This window comes from Mangifera indica, chromosome 19 (genome assembly GCF_011075055.1).
Source record: "Mangifera indica cultivar Alphonso chromosome 19, CATAS_Mindica_2.1, whole genome shotgun sequence".
Lineage (NCBI taxonomy): Eukaryota > Viridiplantae > Streptophyta > Magnoliopsida > Sapindales > Anacardiaceae > Mangifera > Mangifera indica.
In genome coordinates, this window is record NC_058155.1 from 4,931,440 (window position 1) to 4,950,122 (window position 18,683).

Consider the following 18,683-nt stretch of genomic DNA (forward strand, 5'->3'; position numbering starts at 1 on the left):
TGAATTGTTGACATAGACCTAAGTCAATGCACATCAAAGATACCCTTGTGGTAGAGACTAATTATTTGTTCATTTGCAATCAAACACTTTCAATAATTGCTGGTTCAATCTTACTCACGCAGAAGAAAAGTCATTACAGTTTTCTGGTTCTTCAATACAAGTCTCGGAAAGATAGTGATTCAGGTGCACTTGTTCTAAAAGCTTCCATAATCATTTCCTGTTTTCTTTTTCAGTCTCTCAATGTTCTACTGTTTCAATATTTTTAATTTTCTGGTGTTTTATTAGCTTTGCTAGACTATTATTCCTTATATTTCTAGCACTCATCTGTTTGCTTGAAGCTAGATCTTTTATCATTTAGTTTTCTTTTTTTTTTTCTTAAAGCATCAGCATTCAGTTTTTTCTCTTGTATATTTGCTTAGCTAGAGTTACTTCCTTAAAAAAAGAAAAAAAAAGAGTTTTTTCCCCTTGTTTTAATTGTCAAAAAACTAGTGTCCTGCAGTTCTTTGTTGTCTGTATTTTCCCTTTTTCTTTTCTGTTTCTCTAAGGCTTTTCTCTTATATATTCAGTTTTAAACAGAATAAAAAAAATCCAAAAACAAAAAAAAGCCCTTTTCTATCTTATTTTTTAAACCCAAAAAAAAAAAAAAACTTTCTTAATCATGTTTTAATCTTATTGTTTCTCACATTCCTAGTTTTAATTATCCAAGAATTACTCTCCTGTAGTTCTCTGGTCATTAGATTTTGTTCATTGAGAATTTGTCAGTGGCTTTACTTCTTTAAACCTAAAAGAAGGCAAAGATTACAGTAAATTGCTAGAAATACGTAATGGCTGAACTGGCTGCTGCTACTGCTGCTGCTTCCAAAGCTGCAGAGAAAGTTACAGAGACAGTTTGTGAATTCGGTTGTCAGCAAGTTAACTATGTGTTTAAGTACCAGAGCTACATGAAGAAGCTGAAGGAGCGAGTTAAGGAGCTCAGAAGTAGAAGAGAAGATGTGGAAGAAGATGTAAAAGTGGCTGAAAGACAAGGTGAAGAGATTTATAATGAAGTTACTGAGTGGCTGAAGGGTGTGGAAGAGTTCGTGGAACGGGTAGCAAAGCTCGTTGATGATGAAGATAAAACAAAGATGCGCTGTTTCAAAGGCTTGTGTCCTCATTTGATTAAACGTTTCAGGCTCAGCAAAGAAGCAGAGAAGGTGGCGGAGGACGGTGCAGATCTATTGGAACAAGGAAAATTCAGTAGAGTTTCCCACCCCCACTTTCTACAGAGGACGGAATCCATATTTTTGGATGAGGGATATGAACACTTCCTGTCTAGAGAGTCAAATTTCCAGGATATCATGGACACATTGAAGGATTCTAGTGTTAATATGATTGGAGTATACGGTATGGGTGGTGTGGGCAAAACCACACTGGTCAAAAAAGTTGCTTGGAAAGCCAAGGAAGATAAGTTATTTGATGAGGTGGTGATTGCTGAGGTAACAGAAACTCCCGATCTTAAACAAATTCAAGCCGACATTGCTGGTCAATTGGGCATGGTATTTAAGGACCAGGAGAGTCTTTATGGAAGAGCTGAACAATTACGTTACAGGTTGAAGAAATACAAGAAAATTCTTGTAATAGTAGATAATATCTGGGAGAAGCTTAACCTGAAGGTTGTTGGAATTCCAATTTGCCGTGATGAGAAACTGCAATGCACAATATTGTTAACAGCTAGAACACTAGTTGTATTAAATCAAATGAAGACCCAGAAGAATATATCGGTTGAGCCATTAGCTAGTGATGATGCAAGGAATTTGTTTGGGAGCATTGTTGGTAATTTATCAGAAAAAGGCCATATAGCAGCTGAACTAGTCGAAAAATGTGCAGGTTTACCACTTGCAGTTACAACAATTGCAAATGCTTTGAAAGGTAAAAGTGATTCTGTCTGGAAGGATGCCTTACTTCAGTTAAAAAGTTATAATCCTATATGCGTTCCAGAGATGGATAACACTTTATACTCAACTATTGAATTGAGTTACAGATTGTTGAACAGTGAAGAAGCGAAGTTACTACTTCTACTTTGTGCTCTATTTAATGATAGACATGTCTCTTTCTTCTTGTTCAGCGCAATGGGGTTGGGCTTGTTTGAAAATGTTCATACAATTAATGATGCAAGAAATAGATTAAAGTCGCTGATTGATTATCTCCAAGCTTCGTGTTTGTTGTTGAAAAGTAATAATAACGAGAGGGTCAAAATGCATGATGTCGTTCATACTGTTGTTCTATCAATTGCAAAAGAGAAATGTATATTTGATATTCCAGATGTCGAGGGCATTAAGGAAGTGCTAATGAAGAGAATGTACAGACATTCAATTGCAATGTCTTTGTTCTATAGACATACTGATGGTGATGGACTTCCCGAAAGGGTAGAGTTTCCACAACTTAACTTGTTTACTTTGTGTATTGAAGAAGAACTTTCTTTACAAATCCCAGAACACTTTTTCGAAGGAATGAAGGAACTCAAAGTACTAGAATTGGGAGGAGTTCAATTATTACCACCACCACCATCATTTGGTTGCTTAGCAAACCTTAAAAGATTGTATCTCCGTGATTGCTACTTGGGAGATATAACAATGATAGGAGAGCTAAGGAAATTAGAGACTCTTACATTCATAAGTTGTGATTTTGAAAAATTGCCTGAAAGTTTCAAACAGCTGACAGAACTTAAGCTATTACAGTTGAGCCATTGTCCAAAGCTTAAAGTAATCCCACCAAATGTCATAGCCAGCTTGTCTCGATTAGAAGAGCTATATATATATAACAGCTTTGATCGATGGGAAGTTGAAGGACAAAATAACGCTAGTCTCGCAGAGTTGAAGGAATTGTCTCAATTGAACACTTTATGCATACATATCCTGACGGTGCAGATCATACAGCAAGATTTTATTCCAGTGAACTTAGAAAAGTATAAAGTACATATTGGAGATGTATGGGACTGGTCTTATGAATATGAAACCTCGAGAACGTTGAGACTAAAGTTCAACGGAAGCCTTCATGTGAGGTATGGAATTGAAATTTTAATGGAGAAAGCAAAATATCTCTATCTAGATCAGCTGGATGGCGTTAAGGATATGCTTTGGGAACTTGACAGAGAAGGTTTCCCAGGATTAAAGCATCTCTCTGTACAAAATAGTTCTGAAATTTTGTCTATTGTCAACTCAATGGAGTGCATTCATTCTAATGATGCCTTTCCAATCTTAGAATCAATGTTTCTTATTAATCTAAGTAATATGGAGCAGATATGTTGCGGTCTAGATAGTGCAAAGTCTTTCAGCCAATTAAGAATCATAGAAGTAGCTAAATGTGACAAGTTGAGGTATCTCTTCTCATCCTCCATGGCCAAAAACTTATTGCTGCTTGAAAAAATTGATGTAACTAATTGCGAGATGCTAAAGGAGATTTTTGGTGAAGAAAGCAAAGACCATGTTGATGAAAACAAAAAGGATTGTAAGATTGAGTTTAAACAGTTGCACTCCCTAGTGCTACAAGGCCTACCCCAGTTCATAAGTTTTGGCTTGGAGGTATGTATCTCTTTGTCTTTTTCTTCATTTATTTACTTTTAATATGTAAGTTGATTATGGAGGAATGTTTTTTTTTTGTGTCTATAGGTTGTTTTAACAAGATTGGAGAACTTGAAGCTGTCCTCAATCAATACTGAGAATATATGGGTTAATCTATTCCAGCCCATGTCTTCATATATTCGATGCTTAAAAAGCTTAACCGTGGAAGAGTGTAACAGTTTGAAGTTTCTGTTTTCATCTTCTGTGGTCAAAAGTTTAGTGCAACTCCAAAAGCTTGTGATATGCAACTGTAAGTCAATGGAAGCAGTAATATTTGACTCAGAAGGACTAGAAGGAGCAGATAAGATAATTGAAATGACTTTTCCTAAACTATTCTGCTTGAAGCTACAAGGGCTTCCAAAACTCACAAGATTTGGTATTGGAAATTCACTTCAATTCCCTACCTTGAATGAACTTCACATTGAGAGTTGCTCTAGTTTAAGGACATTCTTCCCCAATTCATCTAGTGTAGACGCACTAAGAATAGAATCAGGAGAAGAGAGCTTGGAGAACATTCTTACTACTAATATAGAGCCCCTGTTTGACAACAAGGTGAACTTATTTCTTATTGAAATTTTCGTGGCCTGTCAGCCTCAAACTTTTAACATTCTTTATAGCTATTAGTAATACTATTAGATGCATTTAATTACCAATAATGGTCTTAAAACTATTATTGTAATTATCATTATCAGTATAATTATTATTAGATTCATTGTTTTATTTTTTTGTAGGTTGATTTGCCTGGCTTGGAGAAGTTGACGCTCTTACACTTGGATAACTTGCAGTTGATGTGGCACATTCAACTTTGTGAAGACTCCTTTTGCAAATTAAAAGAAGTGAGAGTTCAGTTTTGTAAAAAATTGATGACTATTGTTCCATCTGATAGTACTCAAGGACTTCTTACCTTTCAAAATCTAGAAACATTAACTGTTGAGAACTGTTGGAATTTAAAAAGTCTGTTTCCAATTTCCATAGCTACAAGTCTTTTGCAACTCAAAAAACTCAGGCTAGTCTGTTGCGGTTTGGGGGAAATTGTTGCCAAGGGGGAAGTAGCTGGGGCACCGATATTTTTGTTTCCTCAATTAAGCTATCTCAAACTAAATAATTTACCACAGCTCAAACATTTCTACTTGGGGTCCTATACAACAGAGTGGTCAATGCTTAAACAATTGGAGGTGTTCGATTGTAATAAAATAAAATTATATGCTTTCAACGGAGAGAGCCAACCTGCCCTATTTTCGTTTGAAAAGGTATGACTTCTCCTATTGCTACTAAAAACTGTGGCATAGCCATTCAGTTTAATTTGTTTCAATTTTTTCTTTTCTCTTTAAATCAGTTGAGTGGAAATTTGTCATGTTTCAATGAAAAATCATTTGTCTTAGTTAATTAATAATGGAGTGGCAATTTGTAATGTTTACAATCAAATTGCAAAATTATATTTATTTAAAGCATATATATAATTAATTGGAAATAGATAAGTGGTTAAAAGTTTCACCTTTCTTCTTTAAAAGTAGATAGGATATTATGCCCAGTATTTTTTAAATTTCATAGCATCTCAAATTGTTAATTTCAATCGCTTATGATTTCATATAAAGTAATTAATGAAACAGACTGTTGCTTTTTGGTCACTTGTACTTACTTGTTTATCGAATTTCAGGTCATACCCAATTTGGAAATATTGGGTTTAAATGCCGATAACGTAACATCCTCATGTCTCGACCCTATTCCAGCTAGGAGTTTTGGGAAACTTAAATTTCTTGGACTGGATAGCTTTGATGATTACTCAGTAGGGTTTCAGTTTGGTCTTCTTCAAAAAACGCACAATTTGGAAGCACTCTGTCTGTATGATTGTACATTCCAAGAACTACTTCCATATAAAGGATATTCAAGGAAACAAAATTCCAATATGGAAACATTTCTTCAAAATCTTCAAACTCTGGAAGTTTGGAGATGTCATCGTTTGACATATTTGATGTCATCCTCAGTCATCTGCTTAAAAAACATTAAGAGTTTGAAAGTCTACCGTTGTAATGGATTGAAAAATATATTGTCATGCTCTGCAGCAACAGCTCTTGTCCATCTCACAACAATCTCAGTAAAAGAATGTGAGTCAGTGAGAATGGTTGTAGCGACTGAGGTAAGTACAACAGAAGAAGAGATTGTTTTTAGCCAGCTAAAAAAGTTGAAGCTTCAGTGTTTGAAAAACCTCACATGCTTCTGCTCTGCCAATTATGCATTCCAATTCCCATGCTTAGAACATGTAATTGTGAGTCAATGCCCTAGTATGAAGACTTTTTCTCAAGGAGGTTTAAGCACACAAAAATTAGACAAGGTGCAACTAACTAAAAAGATCAAGACAGAGTCTTTTTGGAAGGATGATCTTAATTCCACAATCCAACACATGTTTACAAATATGGTATTTATTCACAAATTCTTTTTACTGATATTTAAAATTTCAGGGACTTCGATATTAATTCATATCTTTAAGCTTAATTTTTTGTTTTAATTTTTCACTTTGGTCTCTTTTGACACGTGCTAACTTAATATTTTTTGTGTTTGATAGGTCGGTTTCAGCAACATAGAGGATCTGAAACTCTCTGAATTCCCAGAATTAAAAGAAAAGATTTGGCAATCTGAAGTTCCGGATGACTTATTTTATAATTTAAAGTCACTAGTTTTGGATGCATTTTTGGAATCATCAAGTGCAATTCCATCTCATGTATTAAGCGGCTTAAAAAATCTGGAAACACTGGAAGTAAGAAATTGTGATTCGCTGAAACAAATGTTTGATACAGAAAGAACACTAAATGTTGATGGACATACTTCAAAGAGAAGCCATCAAGATGTTTTAAACTTGAAGAATTTGAAGTCTCTTAAAGTGCACAAATGTAATGGATTGAGGTATATATTTACACCGTCTGTCATCCTTAGCCTTGCTCAACTTCAAGATATAGAAGTAAACAACTGTGCTTTGATAGAAGAAATCATCAGGAAAGAAGGAGAAAATGATGCAGAGATTGATAAAATTTATATCCCCCAACTCAACTCCATTAGTCTTGAGGCATTGCCAAACTTGGCAAGATTCTGTTCAGGAATTAGAAGTTTGGCTTGTCCATCCTTGAAAAGTATTAGAGTAGCCAGATGTCCAAAGATTGAAACATTCGTTTTTGCTGATATGAAGCACCAATCAGAGCGTATTGCACCTTTCTTCTGTGAAAAGGTTTGTTTATTTGAAACTCTGTTTCTCACATTACATTTTTTTTTCCAATTTATTAACCTTTGTATTTACTATATTTTTACTGTTATCTACGCTAATTAGAAATTCACTTGTTATGTATGCATAGTTGAAAGTGACATGCTTTTTTGTTTATTTTAATTTATTTTTCTTAAGTGGTTTTTCATAAGGCAAAATAATGTTTAATTTTAATTTTCAGGTTGCTTTTCCAAACTTGGAGGAGATGCAACTCGTGCGCTTGGGTAACTTGAATTTGATATGGCACAACCAACTCGATGGAGATTCTTTTTGCAAATTAAAAGAAGTGAGAGTTGAATTCTGTGAAAATTTGGTGACCATGGTTCCATCTGATAGTACTCAAGGTGTTCTTGCCTTTCACAATCTAGAAACATTAATTGTTGAGAACTGTTGGAATATAAAATGTCTGTTTCCAGTTTCCATAGCTACCAGTCTTTTGCAACTCAAAAAACTCATGCTATTCTCTTGCGGTTTGGAGGAAATTGTTGCCAAGGGAGAAGTAGGTGGGGCACCTATATTTTTGTTTCCTCAATTAACGTGGCTCAGACTAAATAATTTACCAAAGCTCAAACATTTCTACTTGGGGTCCTATACAGCGGAGTGGTCAATGCTTAAGCAATTGGAGGTGTACGATTGTAATAAAATAAAAATATATGCTTTAGATGGGGAGAGCCAACCTACCCTATTTTCGTTTGAAAAGGTATGACTTCTCCTACTGCTACTAAAAACTGCAGCATAGTCATTCAGTTTAATTTGTTTCAGTTTTTTCTTTTCTCTCTAAATCAGTCAAGTGGAAATTCGTCATGTTTCAATGAAAAATAATTTGTCTTAATTAATAATGGAGTGGCAATTTGTCATGTTTACAATCAAATTACAAAATTATATTTATTTAAAGCATACATATAATTAATTGGAAAAAGATATGTGGTTAAAAGTTTCACCTTTCTTCTTTAAAAGTAGATAGGATATTATGCATAGTATTTTTTCATTTCATAGCATCTCAAATTGTTATTTTTACTCGCTTATGATTTCATATAAAGTAACTAACAAAACAGACTATTGTTTGTTGGTCACTTGTATTTACTTGTTCATCGAATTTCAGGTCATACCCAATTTGGAAACATTGGGTTTAAATGCTGATAACGTAACATCCTCATGTCTCGACCCTATTCCAGCTAAGAGTTTTGGGAAACTTAAATTTCTTGGACTGGATAGCTTTGATGATTACTCAGTAGGATTTCAGTTTGGTCTCCTTCAAAAATTGCACAATTTGGAAACACTTGGTCTATATGATTGTACATTTCAAGAACTACTCCCATATGAAGGATATGCAAGGAAACAAAATTTCAGAATGGAAACATTTCTCCAAAATCTTCAAACTCTGAAAGTATGGAGATGTCATTGTTTGACATATTTGATGTCATCCTCAGTCATCTGCTTCAAAAACATTAAGAATTTGAACGTCTACAGTTGTAATAGATTGAAATATATCTTGTCATGTTCCGCAGCAACAGCTCTTGTCCATCTCACAACAATCTCAGTAAGTGAATGTGAGTCATTGAGAATGGTTGTAGCGACTGAGATAAATACAACAGAAGAAGAGGTTGTTTTTAGCCAACTGAGAAAGCTAAAGTTTCATTGTTTAAAAAGTCTCACATGCTTCTGCTCTGCGAATTATGCATTCCGATTCCCATGCTTAGAACAAGTAATTGTGAGTCAATGCCCTAATATGAAGACTTTTTCTCAGGGAAGTTTAAGCACACAAAAATTAGACAAGGTGCAACTAACTAAAAAGATCAAGGCAGAGTCTTTTTGGAAGGATGACCTTAATTCCACAATCCAACACATGTTTACAAATATGGTATTTATTCACAAATTCTTTTTACTAATATTTAAAATTTCAGGGACCTTGATATTAATTCATATCTTTAAGCACAAAATACTTTTTTTTTTATTTTACCCTATGCTCTTTTTGACACGTGCTAACCCAATATTTTGTGTTTGGTAGGTTGGTTTCCGCAACATAGAGGATCTGAAACTCTCTGAATTCTCGGAATTAAAAGAAAAAATTTGGAAATCTGAAGTTTTGGATGACTTATTTTATAATTTAAAGTCACTAGTTTTGGACGCATTTTTGGAATCATCAAGTGCAATTCCATCGCATGTGTTAAGCGGCTTTGAAAATCTGGAAACACTGGAAGTAAGAAATTGTGATTCGCTGAAACAATTGTTTGATACAGAAAGAACACTAAATGTTGATGGACATACTTCAAAGAGAAGCCATCAAGATTTTTTAAACTTGAAGAATTTGAAGTCTCTTAAAGTGCACAAATGCAATGGATTGAGATATATATTTACACCAGCCATCATCCTAGGCCTTGCTCAACTCCAAGATATAGAAGTAAAAAACTGTGCTTTGATAGATGAAATCATCAGGAAAGGAGAAAATGATGCAGAGATTGATAAAATTTATATCCCCCAACTCAACTCCATTAGTCTTGAGTCATTGCCAAACTTGGCAAGATTCTGTTCAGGAATTAGAAGTTTGGCTTGTCCGTCCTTGAAAAGTATTAGAGTAGCCAGATGTCCAAAGATTGAGACATTTGTTTTCGCTGATATGAAGCACCAATCAGAGCATATTGCACCTCTCTTCTGTGAAAAGGTTTGTTTATTTGAAACTCTATTTCTCACAATACAATTTTTTTTTCCAATTTATTAACCTTTGTATTTACTATATTTTTACTTTTATCTACTCTAATTAGAAATTCACTTGTTATGTATGCATAGTTGAATGTGATATACTTTTTTTTTTTTTTAATTTATTTTAATTTATTTTTCTTAAGTGGTTTTTATTAAGGCAAAATAATGTTTAATTTTAATTTGCAGGTTGCTTTTCCAAACTTGGAGGAGATGCAACTCGTGCACTTGGGTAACTTGCAGTTGATATGGCACAACCAACTCTATGGAGATTCTTTTTGCAAATTAAAAGAAGTGAGAGTTGAATTCTGTGAAAATTTGGTGACTATTGTTCCATCTGATAGTACTCAAGAACTTCTTACCTTTCAGAATCTAGAAACATTAACTGTTGAGAACTGTTGGAATATAAAAAATCTGTTTCCAGTTTCCATAGCTACTAGTCTTTTGCAAATCAAAAAACTCACGCTATTCTCTTGCGGTTTGGGGGAAATTGTCGCCGGGCAGGAAGTAGATGAGGCTCCAAGATCTTTGTTTCCTCAATTAACTATGCTCAAACTAGATAATTTACCAGAGCTCAAACATTTCTACTTGGGGTTGCATACAGCAGAGTGGCCAATGCTAAAGGAGTTGTATGTGTATGATTGTAACAAGATCAAAGTATATACTTTATATGGAGAGAGCCCACCGGCCCTCTTTTCGTTTGAAAAGGTATGAATTCTCCTATTACCGCTAAAAACTGTAGCATAGACATAAAGCTTAGTACGTCATATAAAGTATTTAATGAAACTGATTGTTGCTTGTTGGTCACATCTATTTATTTGTTCATTGTTTTTCAGGTCATACCCAATTTGGAATCATTGGGTTTAAATGCAGATAATGTAAAATCCATATGCATGAATCGTAATCTAGCAGGTAGCTTTGGAAACCTTAAATTTCTTCGTGTGGTTGGCATTGATGAGGATTCATTAGCATTTCAGTTTGGTCTCCTTCAAAAATTGTACAATCTGGAAGCACTGGATTTGTATAATTGTACTTTCCAAGAACTACTCCCATATGAAAGATATGCAAGGAAACAAGATTCCCAAGTGGAAACATTTTTCCAAAATCTTCAAACTTTGAGAGTATGGAGTTGTCATTGTTTGACATATTTGATGCCATCCTCATACATTTGCTTCAAAAATATAAAGCATTTGGAAGTCTACAGTTGTAATGGATTGGCAAAAATATTAGCATGCTCAGTGGTGAGAACTCTTGTTCAAATCACAACAATCAAAATCAGAGAATGCGAGTTAGTGACAGAGGTTATAGCAACTGAGATAGAGTCAATGGAAGATGAGATTGTTTTCAGCCAATTAAAAACATTGGAGCTTCATTGTTTGAAAAGTCTTGTATGTTTTTGCTCTGCCAATTACACTTTCCAATTCCCATGCTTAGAACAAGTGATTGTGAGTCAATGCCCCAATTTCAAGATTTTTTCTCATGGAGGTTTAAGCACACCAAAACTAAAGAAGGTACAATTAACAGAAAATATTGATGTTGAATATTTATGGAAGGGTGACCTTAATTCCACTATCCAGCACGTGTGGGATTTGTGTGTCTTAAACTTTTAGTTGAAGGGCATAATTGTGATTCATTAAAGTTGGGGTTAATATGTCATTTCTTGGTATGGTCAAACTAGTCATCTATTGGTTTGGATATTTTACTAACCTTGAGTTTAAAAAACCAAGGTTATTTCAATCGGCGAAATTTGATATGTTCAATGTGTGTCTCAAACAGTTTTGTAATATTGCGAATAAGTCATGGGCATTTTGTTAATTCATGAGTTATGATATTTTTCACCAAGGATATAAAAGCAGTGTTTTACCTTGGTTATTTTGCTTTTTCTACATTTGATTAGTTCTTCTCTTTTAAGTCCAATCGTCTTTCTCTCATTGTTGTTATGGTTTTGTCTAGTTTCTCGATTTGTTGATTTTGGTCAGTTGGGTGAGAAATTTGTGGGTTCTCTTTGTTGGATCTTTCTTTGTTAGGTTAATAGTTTATTAATCTTGTTGGTTTGGATGAACTATTGTATAAATTTTGTACTTGGACAATATATTAATGGATTGACTAGAAAAATACCTTTGTCTTAGATGTAGGATTTCATTTACAAAATCCGAACCAGGTAAATATTGTTGTATTTTTATTTTTGTTATTATTTTGTTAATACTATTTCATTCGGCAAATTTTGGGCTAAAATTTCAATAAGATAGAATTCTATCACTTATTCACTTATTTTTCTCTTCTAGGGTTTGTTGTATTGTGAGAAAAAGTTTTTTCTTGCACTATAAATTGTAATATTTTGATTTTCTAGTAAATTTAACTAGAAGATCTCCTCTGTCTTGAATATAGGACTTTGTTTAAGAAATCTAAACCAAGTAAATATCCTTTGTGCAATATTTCTTTATGCTTTTAATAATTTCTTGCATGTTATAGTTACTGGAATCCGAATATATCCATCTTCAAGGAAACCAAAAGATAGTATTACAACCAGTTTGGATATTTCTTCTTTCTGATATTATGTTATTTCTTGTTTTCTTTGCTGCCTTGGTTTCTAATATATTGTAACGATTAAAACAATGGGTCAAACAAGAATTAATATTGAAACATTTGTTGGGAAAGGTGATTTTTATATGTGAAAGAAAATTCATGTTGTCTTGGTTCACCAAAAGTGTGCCAGGGCTCTCTATGGTAAAGAGGCTCTTCCAAATGATATGTCTTGTTTTGAGAAGATTGGGAGATTTGAAGCTGCCTACTTAGTGTTTCCTCTCTCATATATTCTTTTATGTTATTTTGTAAGTAAAAGATGAGTGATCCAGTGTAACAACTCTGGTCCAATAACCTGACCCACTGTTAAAATATTGTCCACTTTGGACACACAGTCTATCATGGGTTTGCTTCTGGGCTTTGCAACCCAAAACGTATCTTAACAGTTGAGGAGCTCACAGGCTATTTAACCAACCAAATTCTCCCACCACTAACCAATGTGGGATACATAGACAGACCCAGCATCTCTCCCGTGTTTTATCGATGTGGGATTCGTCTAAGGGTATCACATACACCCCCCCTTACGGGACTCAACATCCTCACTGAGGTTTGCCCCACCATTGTTCAAGAGAACACACGGAGCTGCTCTGATACCATTTGTAACAAGCCTGGTCCAATAACCCAACCCACTGTTAAGATATTGTCCACTTTGGCACACAGTTCATCATGGGTTTGCTTCTGGGCTTTGTAACCCAAAACGCGTCTTAACAGGTAAGGAGCTCATAAGCTATTTTACCAACCAAATTCTCCATCACTAACCAATGTGGGATACATAGACAGACCCAGCATCTTTCTCGTGCTTTGTCGATGTGGGATTCGCCTAAGGGTATCACATGCGGGTTTGTCAACTAGGACTATGCATGAAAGGGGACTATTGATTGTCATGTTTTAATTTATGTTATGTAAATCAATTTCAGACCATGTTATGTATTTTCATATTTTGCACATTTTTATGATGGTATGGATTTCATTATATTATACTTATATATAACATTTAAATAAAAGAATTCAAACAAACATTACATTTAATTATCAAAATAATTAAAAATTAAACACGATACATATTTTGACATGAATATACCTATATAGATACAGGAAAAAACATGAGTAATAATAAATAAATAAATAAAATCAGATATTCATATTCTTGGAGAATTTTACATTTGCCTGAATATGTAGACACATGCAAATAAAATCAAATATTCATAAAATTAAGATAGTTTTGGTAATATTTTAATACAAATGAAGGTGACAATGAAAAATTACCAAAATATTTTATCCCCTGGTAAATCAAATAAAATAATATTAGTACTAAAAAATAAATTAATCTTTAAATACTTAATCAAACTGTCCCTTAAGAAGTTGGTAAAAAGGGGTTTAACAAAGTAGCCACGAAATTCAGTGAAAAGATATTGAAAGAAGTGGCATAATATTCAAGAATCTTCTATAGTTCTAACTAACCGTGGTATGGACATTGAATGCGACCCTCATTTACTGAACCAAAGTGAAGAGGGCATGCTTTATGTGCACAAGTATCCTGGACACATCCAGGTTTCCCATCTTTGCCACGAAAGATAACCCATGGTTCCTCAAAGCATTCAGTTGGAATCTGAAACAGAAATGGTATGATACATGTAAGGATATCTGCAGGTAAAAGTTTTGGACAATACATCACAACCACCATGATCCCACTCTAAAGCATACATTGTTGGGAAGAAAAGCAATTAAACTAGAAATACCAAAATCAAACTCTCTCGACTGAACTATATGACAGTAAACAATCAATCAAAATATGATTTTATCACACTAAACAATAAAAAACAAATATAGTAGAAAAAACACCACAATTTAACGTGAAAACCTATCTAATATAAAAAGTAAAACCATATGGTCTTGTCTAAATAAACCAATCCACTATATTAAAAAAAAAAAGTACAGTGTTTTCAGCCTACGTGCAAACATAACTCGTCAAAGCAACAAAGCAAAGAAATAACAAGAATATAGAAAAAAAATGAATATCACAACAAACTCAAAAACCTATATCTCATGTTACATATACAAAAAAAAAATCTCCACCATCCAAAATATGACACCAGATGTATATAAAATGCTATAAAAATTTGAGAATAATCTAATAGTAGAAAAAAAGAGAAAGAGACGTTAATAGAACTGCATAACACAACCAGTAATGTTTCAGCACAGATAGCTGCTTACCTAAAAATCAAATAGCGATCTCACCGTTCATAATGAAGAATGACGAGACTTCTACCAGCATTCCAAATATTAGAGCGATCCAACGGTGAAGTTGAGAGAACAAGAAAATCTCCCATAGACAACACACTAAAAACCCAAAACAACGTTTTTGTCTCTTCTTTTCTCTTCTTTTTATTATGACTTTAGTGTGTTATTTAAAAGTATATGTTAAACTCTTATTTTTATCTAATTTATGAATATGGGCTTTTTCATTAAATAAATTTGAGTTTCTCCACATAAGAAGAGACCCAAAAGCCCAACATATATAAAATTTGCTAAAGCACATCAATATATTTGATAGCGAAGTATCATCCTTGAGATTGGAGGTGAAAGCAACTGGATACGAGAAGTTTTTCAATCAGGGATGATAAGATTGAACTGAACTGAAGACCTTCAAGCTTTTCCGGGGCAACTTTGCTTTAATAGTATCCAGTGATTGCGTAGAAGTACAAGGAGGAGAGCAACTTTGATCAGAGTGTGAGGTGTTTCCATCTTATAATAGCCTATCATTAATCAATGCTTCCATGTGAGCTAGCTTATCCAAAGCAGTGGCAACCCTTGCTTCAGATATTTTAACCTGTTTTTGTTCACAGAAAATTGGCTACAAGATGGCAGTTACAAATTCCATATATATTGGGTGTTTTTAGCCTTTAATTGTTGCATGTAGGTCTTAATTAGAAAGGGAAAGAATTTCAATCTACCCATGTCACAGAATTTAGATTAACTGAAAATGTAAAAGTATATTTAAGTCACATGATATATCAGCAATTACTGACTTTCCAGACCTGACTATGAGCCAGAGATAGTTCTTCTTGCAACTCTGCAGGCGCTTTCCTCATTGTGCCAATGGACTTGTAATCACGTGCCAGAGGATTTAGAACTTCAACAACCTACATCATTGTCAATAAAAGTGCGTATCATCTTAAGGGAAGCAATCAGAACTCCCAAATGTTCATTATAGTGCCAAGACGAAATCAACCCAGCCATCACTGTTATTCTCGTTCTGAGAATATGCTGCTTTTGTTTGTCTAGATTATTCAGATGTAATGCTCATATCCATAATGTATGAAGATAGAGATAATATAATACCCGCACAATGTTAAGAATCAAACAGGAATGGAAAAACTCTAATTTAATCAAGAAAGGCCAGGAATAGCGGAGACCTTCCCATGGAGAAGCATAATTGTGAGCACATCTTGTGGAGCCTTCCGATCACAGTAGTAAATATCGTACTAGCTATTCCAAGGGTTGGCCAAAAATTTTCCTTTACATTGAGGGACGTTAGACATCCGATCCTCAACATTGAATAGTCTCCATCCATTCTTCTTAGATACTATTATATGCACAATTTTTATGTACAATTTTATGTACAAACAATTATGTGTCATTACGTGATTGCATAATTGAAAATTAAAGATAAAACAACAATCAATCACAAGATGACACATCATTATTTGTGTACATAGTTTTGTTATTCTTATCTACTAAGCCACTGTCCTCCCCGATTACAACTAATACCCTTATTGGGTTAGGGTTGACCCATGATGGGTCGACTCAACCCAGTTACATTAAACTGCCAAAGGGTAGTTGGGGGGTAGTTGGATAGCAATTGGACTATTATATGTATGTCCAAAAATTGTCTTCCCAGATGGATGAACACATATGAAAAAATTACAGAAGAATTTTTGTTTCTTCTTCTCCTCCCCAATAAACACAGAAATGGTCTTCTGGCATTGACATTCCATACAAAGTGCATGAGACCAAATTGTGTTGTGGAAATCATGAAAATGAAATGCTTCAGATTGCATTTCGAATACAAAATCGACTTTGGGTATGCAAATTTATTATTTTCAAATACACAAAATTAGGCATATTATTTTCAACATAGTATCAAAGCCAGGTTGTGATTATGCCATAATTCTGAGAAATCATATTTTGTTTTCTGCATTTTTTTTGCTTGAATATTGTTTAAATTTGAATTTTGTATTTGAATTAATTCGACCAAAATTGCATGAAATTGAACTATCAAAACGAGTTAGTATAATTACTAGAATCTTTTTACACATTTTGATCTAAAAATCACATCAAAAATTGCCTTGAATTGATGGATTAAGAGGCCAAAACCGAAGACCAAAATCGTGTGTTACTCATCATCTTTTCGCTAGATTCTAGTGATGTTGGCACCGAAAATTAATACAACAAGAATTGCTAGTATGGGTTCTTCTAAAGACCCAAGCTTTTGCGGTCAATAATCATCTTGAATCATAGAACTAACAGAGGATGTTTTAGGATTCATCGCAATGCGCAGGTTGTAATCGTGTTAGGAAAACCCAATTGGTTGACCTATTTAGTCATTAGATTACCCAAATCTATTGGTCAACAGATCAACTCATTAGTCAATCAAGTGACCCAAACTAGTCAACACCCATCTGGTTAGTTAACTAGTCAACACTTGTCAACAATCATCAGGCATGGTCAATGGTCAACCAAGTCAACAACAGGTCACCAACCATTTGGTAGTGTGTGTGACCTTGGTATGGCACATGCAACACTATTTTGTGCATGGAACTATATTTTGATGCATTAATTACTACTTACAGCTTGTTAAAGCTCCCTTCTGATGCGTGACAACTATTTGATGCTCAAATCAACGCATGGAACTAATACTATAGGTCATGTGGCAGGTAAATGCATGTAATACTTTATTTCGGCTCATGCAAACACGTATCCGGGTTTTAAAACACAAGTTTTTAAATCATGTAAACTTGTATAAGATGTGACTATTTGATAATCTAATAGTGCATATTAGGACTATACATATATATAAAATAAAGATTTAGACTTAACAAAAAGTTGCATTCTCTTAATTAGAAAAGAAATAATAGATAGTCTAATTATTTTCATGCATGACCATTAGACTCCTGTAACAAATGATCTTGTTTGAAACAAGAATGTAAAAATTTTTGGGATTATGTGGATGCATTACAACTTGCTGAAGAACACCGCATTGTAATGAATGTAAGAAACATCCACCATTTTATCATTACTCTCAAATTAACAAAATGTGAGACATTTATGGCTTATTACAAATAGCACAGACACTTTATCATGGATAAAGTGATTCCAAGAATCATAAGAGATGATGACATGGTCCTAGTCATAATGTAACACCCTTCTTCAGATACATGCCCCTACAAGAAATATGACCTTGAGAGGCATGTATGACCTGATTTCTAAACTTTTAAAACATAAATTCTATGCATGATTATAAATATCTAAATGTGCAAAAAGGTGATAAAATAAATACTAAAATACCTCATTAATTGATTTTCAAAATAAAACTATCTGAAGCTTAATATCAATAATCATTGTGCATAATTTAACTATAAAACTATAACTGATTATCAAAATACATATATATAAAAGAAATCTATTATGCCTCTCACCTTCGTGTAGCTATTCATTAGACCGCTAAATCCTCCGTCTGCCTCATTACTCACATCTACCTATAAGATATACAAAAGCAACACGTTAGTGAAAAACACCTAGAAAGTTGGTGTCCTCTCAACACCCTAAATAATATAAGTAATAATAATAAATCTGGCATTCCATTTATGAATCTGAATGTGGTTACAACTCAACACTTTTGTGCCCTAACATAGGCCATCTACAAAGGTTACTAAGGCCAAAGCGAAAATGTTCATATCGTGTACCCTAGTGAAAGCATAAGACACCTTGCATGTCACTATTTGTTATGCCTTGCACACCTAGAATATGACCTATTAGGCTAGCTAACTGGAACACCCTAGTCACACAGGAAAAAAAAATCTAGTAGCAGTCCATTCCTTTATTACATAAGCTAATCGAAACTACTATCTAAAACATCTTAAGATAGCCTCTACCGTGGGTACATATGTGATGTATTTCACTAACCATGTGAGAAAATATCTAAAAGCCACTATCCTTACCATGCACACATGAATAAACTGAGTGGTTATGCGTGTTAGCGCTAAGTTCATGATGCATCTCATGCATCTCATGGGTATCCAACCTTCTTAAGATGTGAACCACTTTCCTTAGTTTTTCTAATTTTTTACTTGAATACAACTCAATTGAGATCTTATGCCATCTTTCACATAGTCAAACACTCTTGCTTATTCTATCTAGCTTATTTTTTTAACTAAAATCTCTTATTCTTACTCTTCTTGCTTCTTCCCTTTCACTGTGTTTGAACTAGGGGTAAACTGGCCTTTTAACTAGCTACACGAATGTATGTCTAGAGTGCACCCTCATGTGCC

At 34.0% G+C, this 18,683-nt stretch overlaps 1 protein-coding gene and 1 pseudogene across 1 annotated transcript; one reads left to right on the plus strand and one right to left on the minus strand.

Annotated features, from left to right (window-relative positions):
- Positions 1–642: 642 nt before the first annotated feature.
- On the plus strand, positions 643–11,660 carry LOC123202630. The gene is made up of 10 exons (XM_044618598.1): positions 643–3,560; positions 3,648–4,151; positions 4,331–4,849; positions 5,257–6,015; positions 6,163–6,819; positions 7,034–7,552; positions 7,955–8,713; positions 8,861–9,514; positions 9,739–10,257; positions 10,386–11,660. The coding sequence occupies exons 1-10, from the start codon at positions 825–827 to the stop codon at positions 11,157–11,159; spliced, it is 8,400 nt and encodes a 2,799-aa protein (XP_044474533.1). The 5' UTR covers positions 643–824; the 3' UTR covers positions 11,160–11,660.
- Positions 11,661–13,588: 1,928 nt separating this feature from the next.
- Positions 13,589–16,193, minus strand: LOC123203486 (annotated as a pseudogene).
- Positions 16,194–18,683: the final 2,490 nt, after the last annotated feature.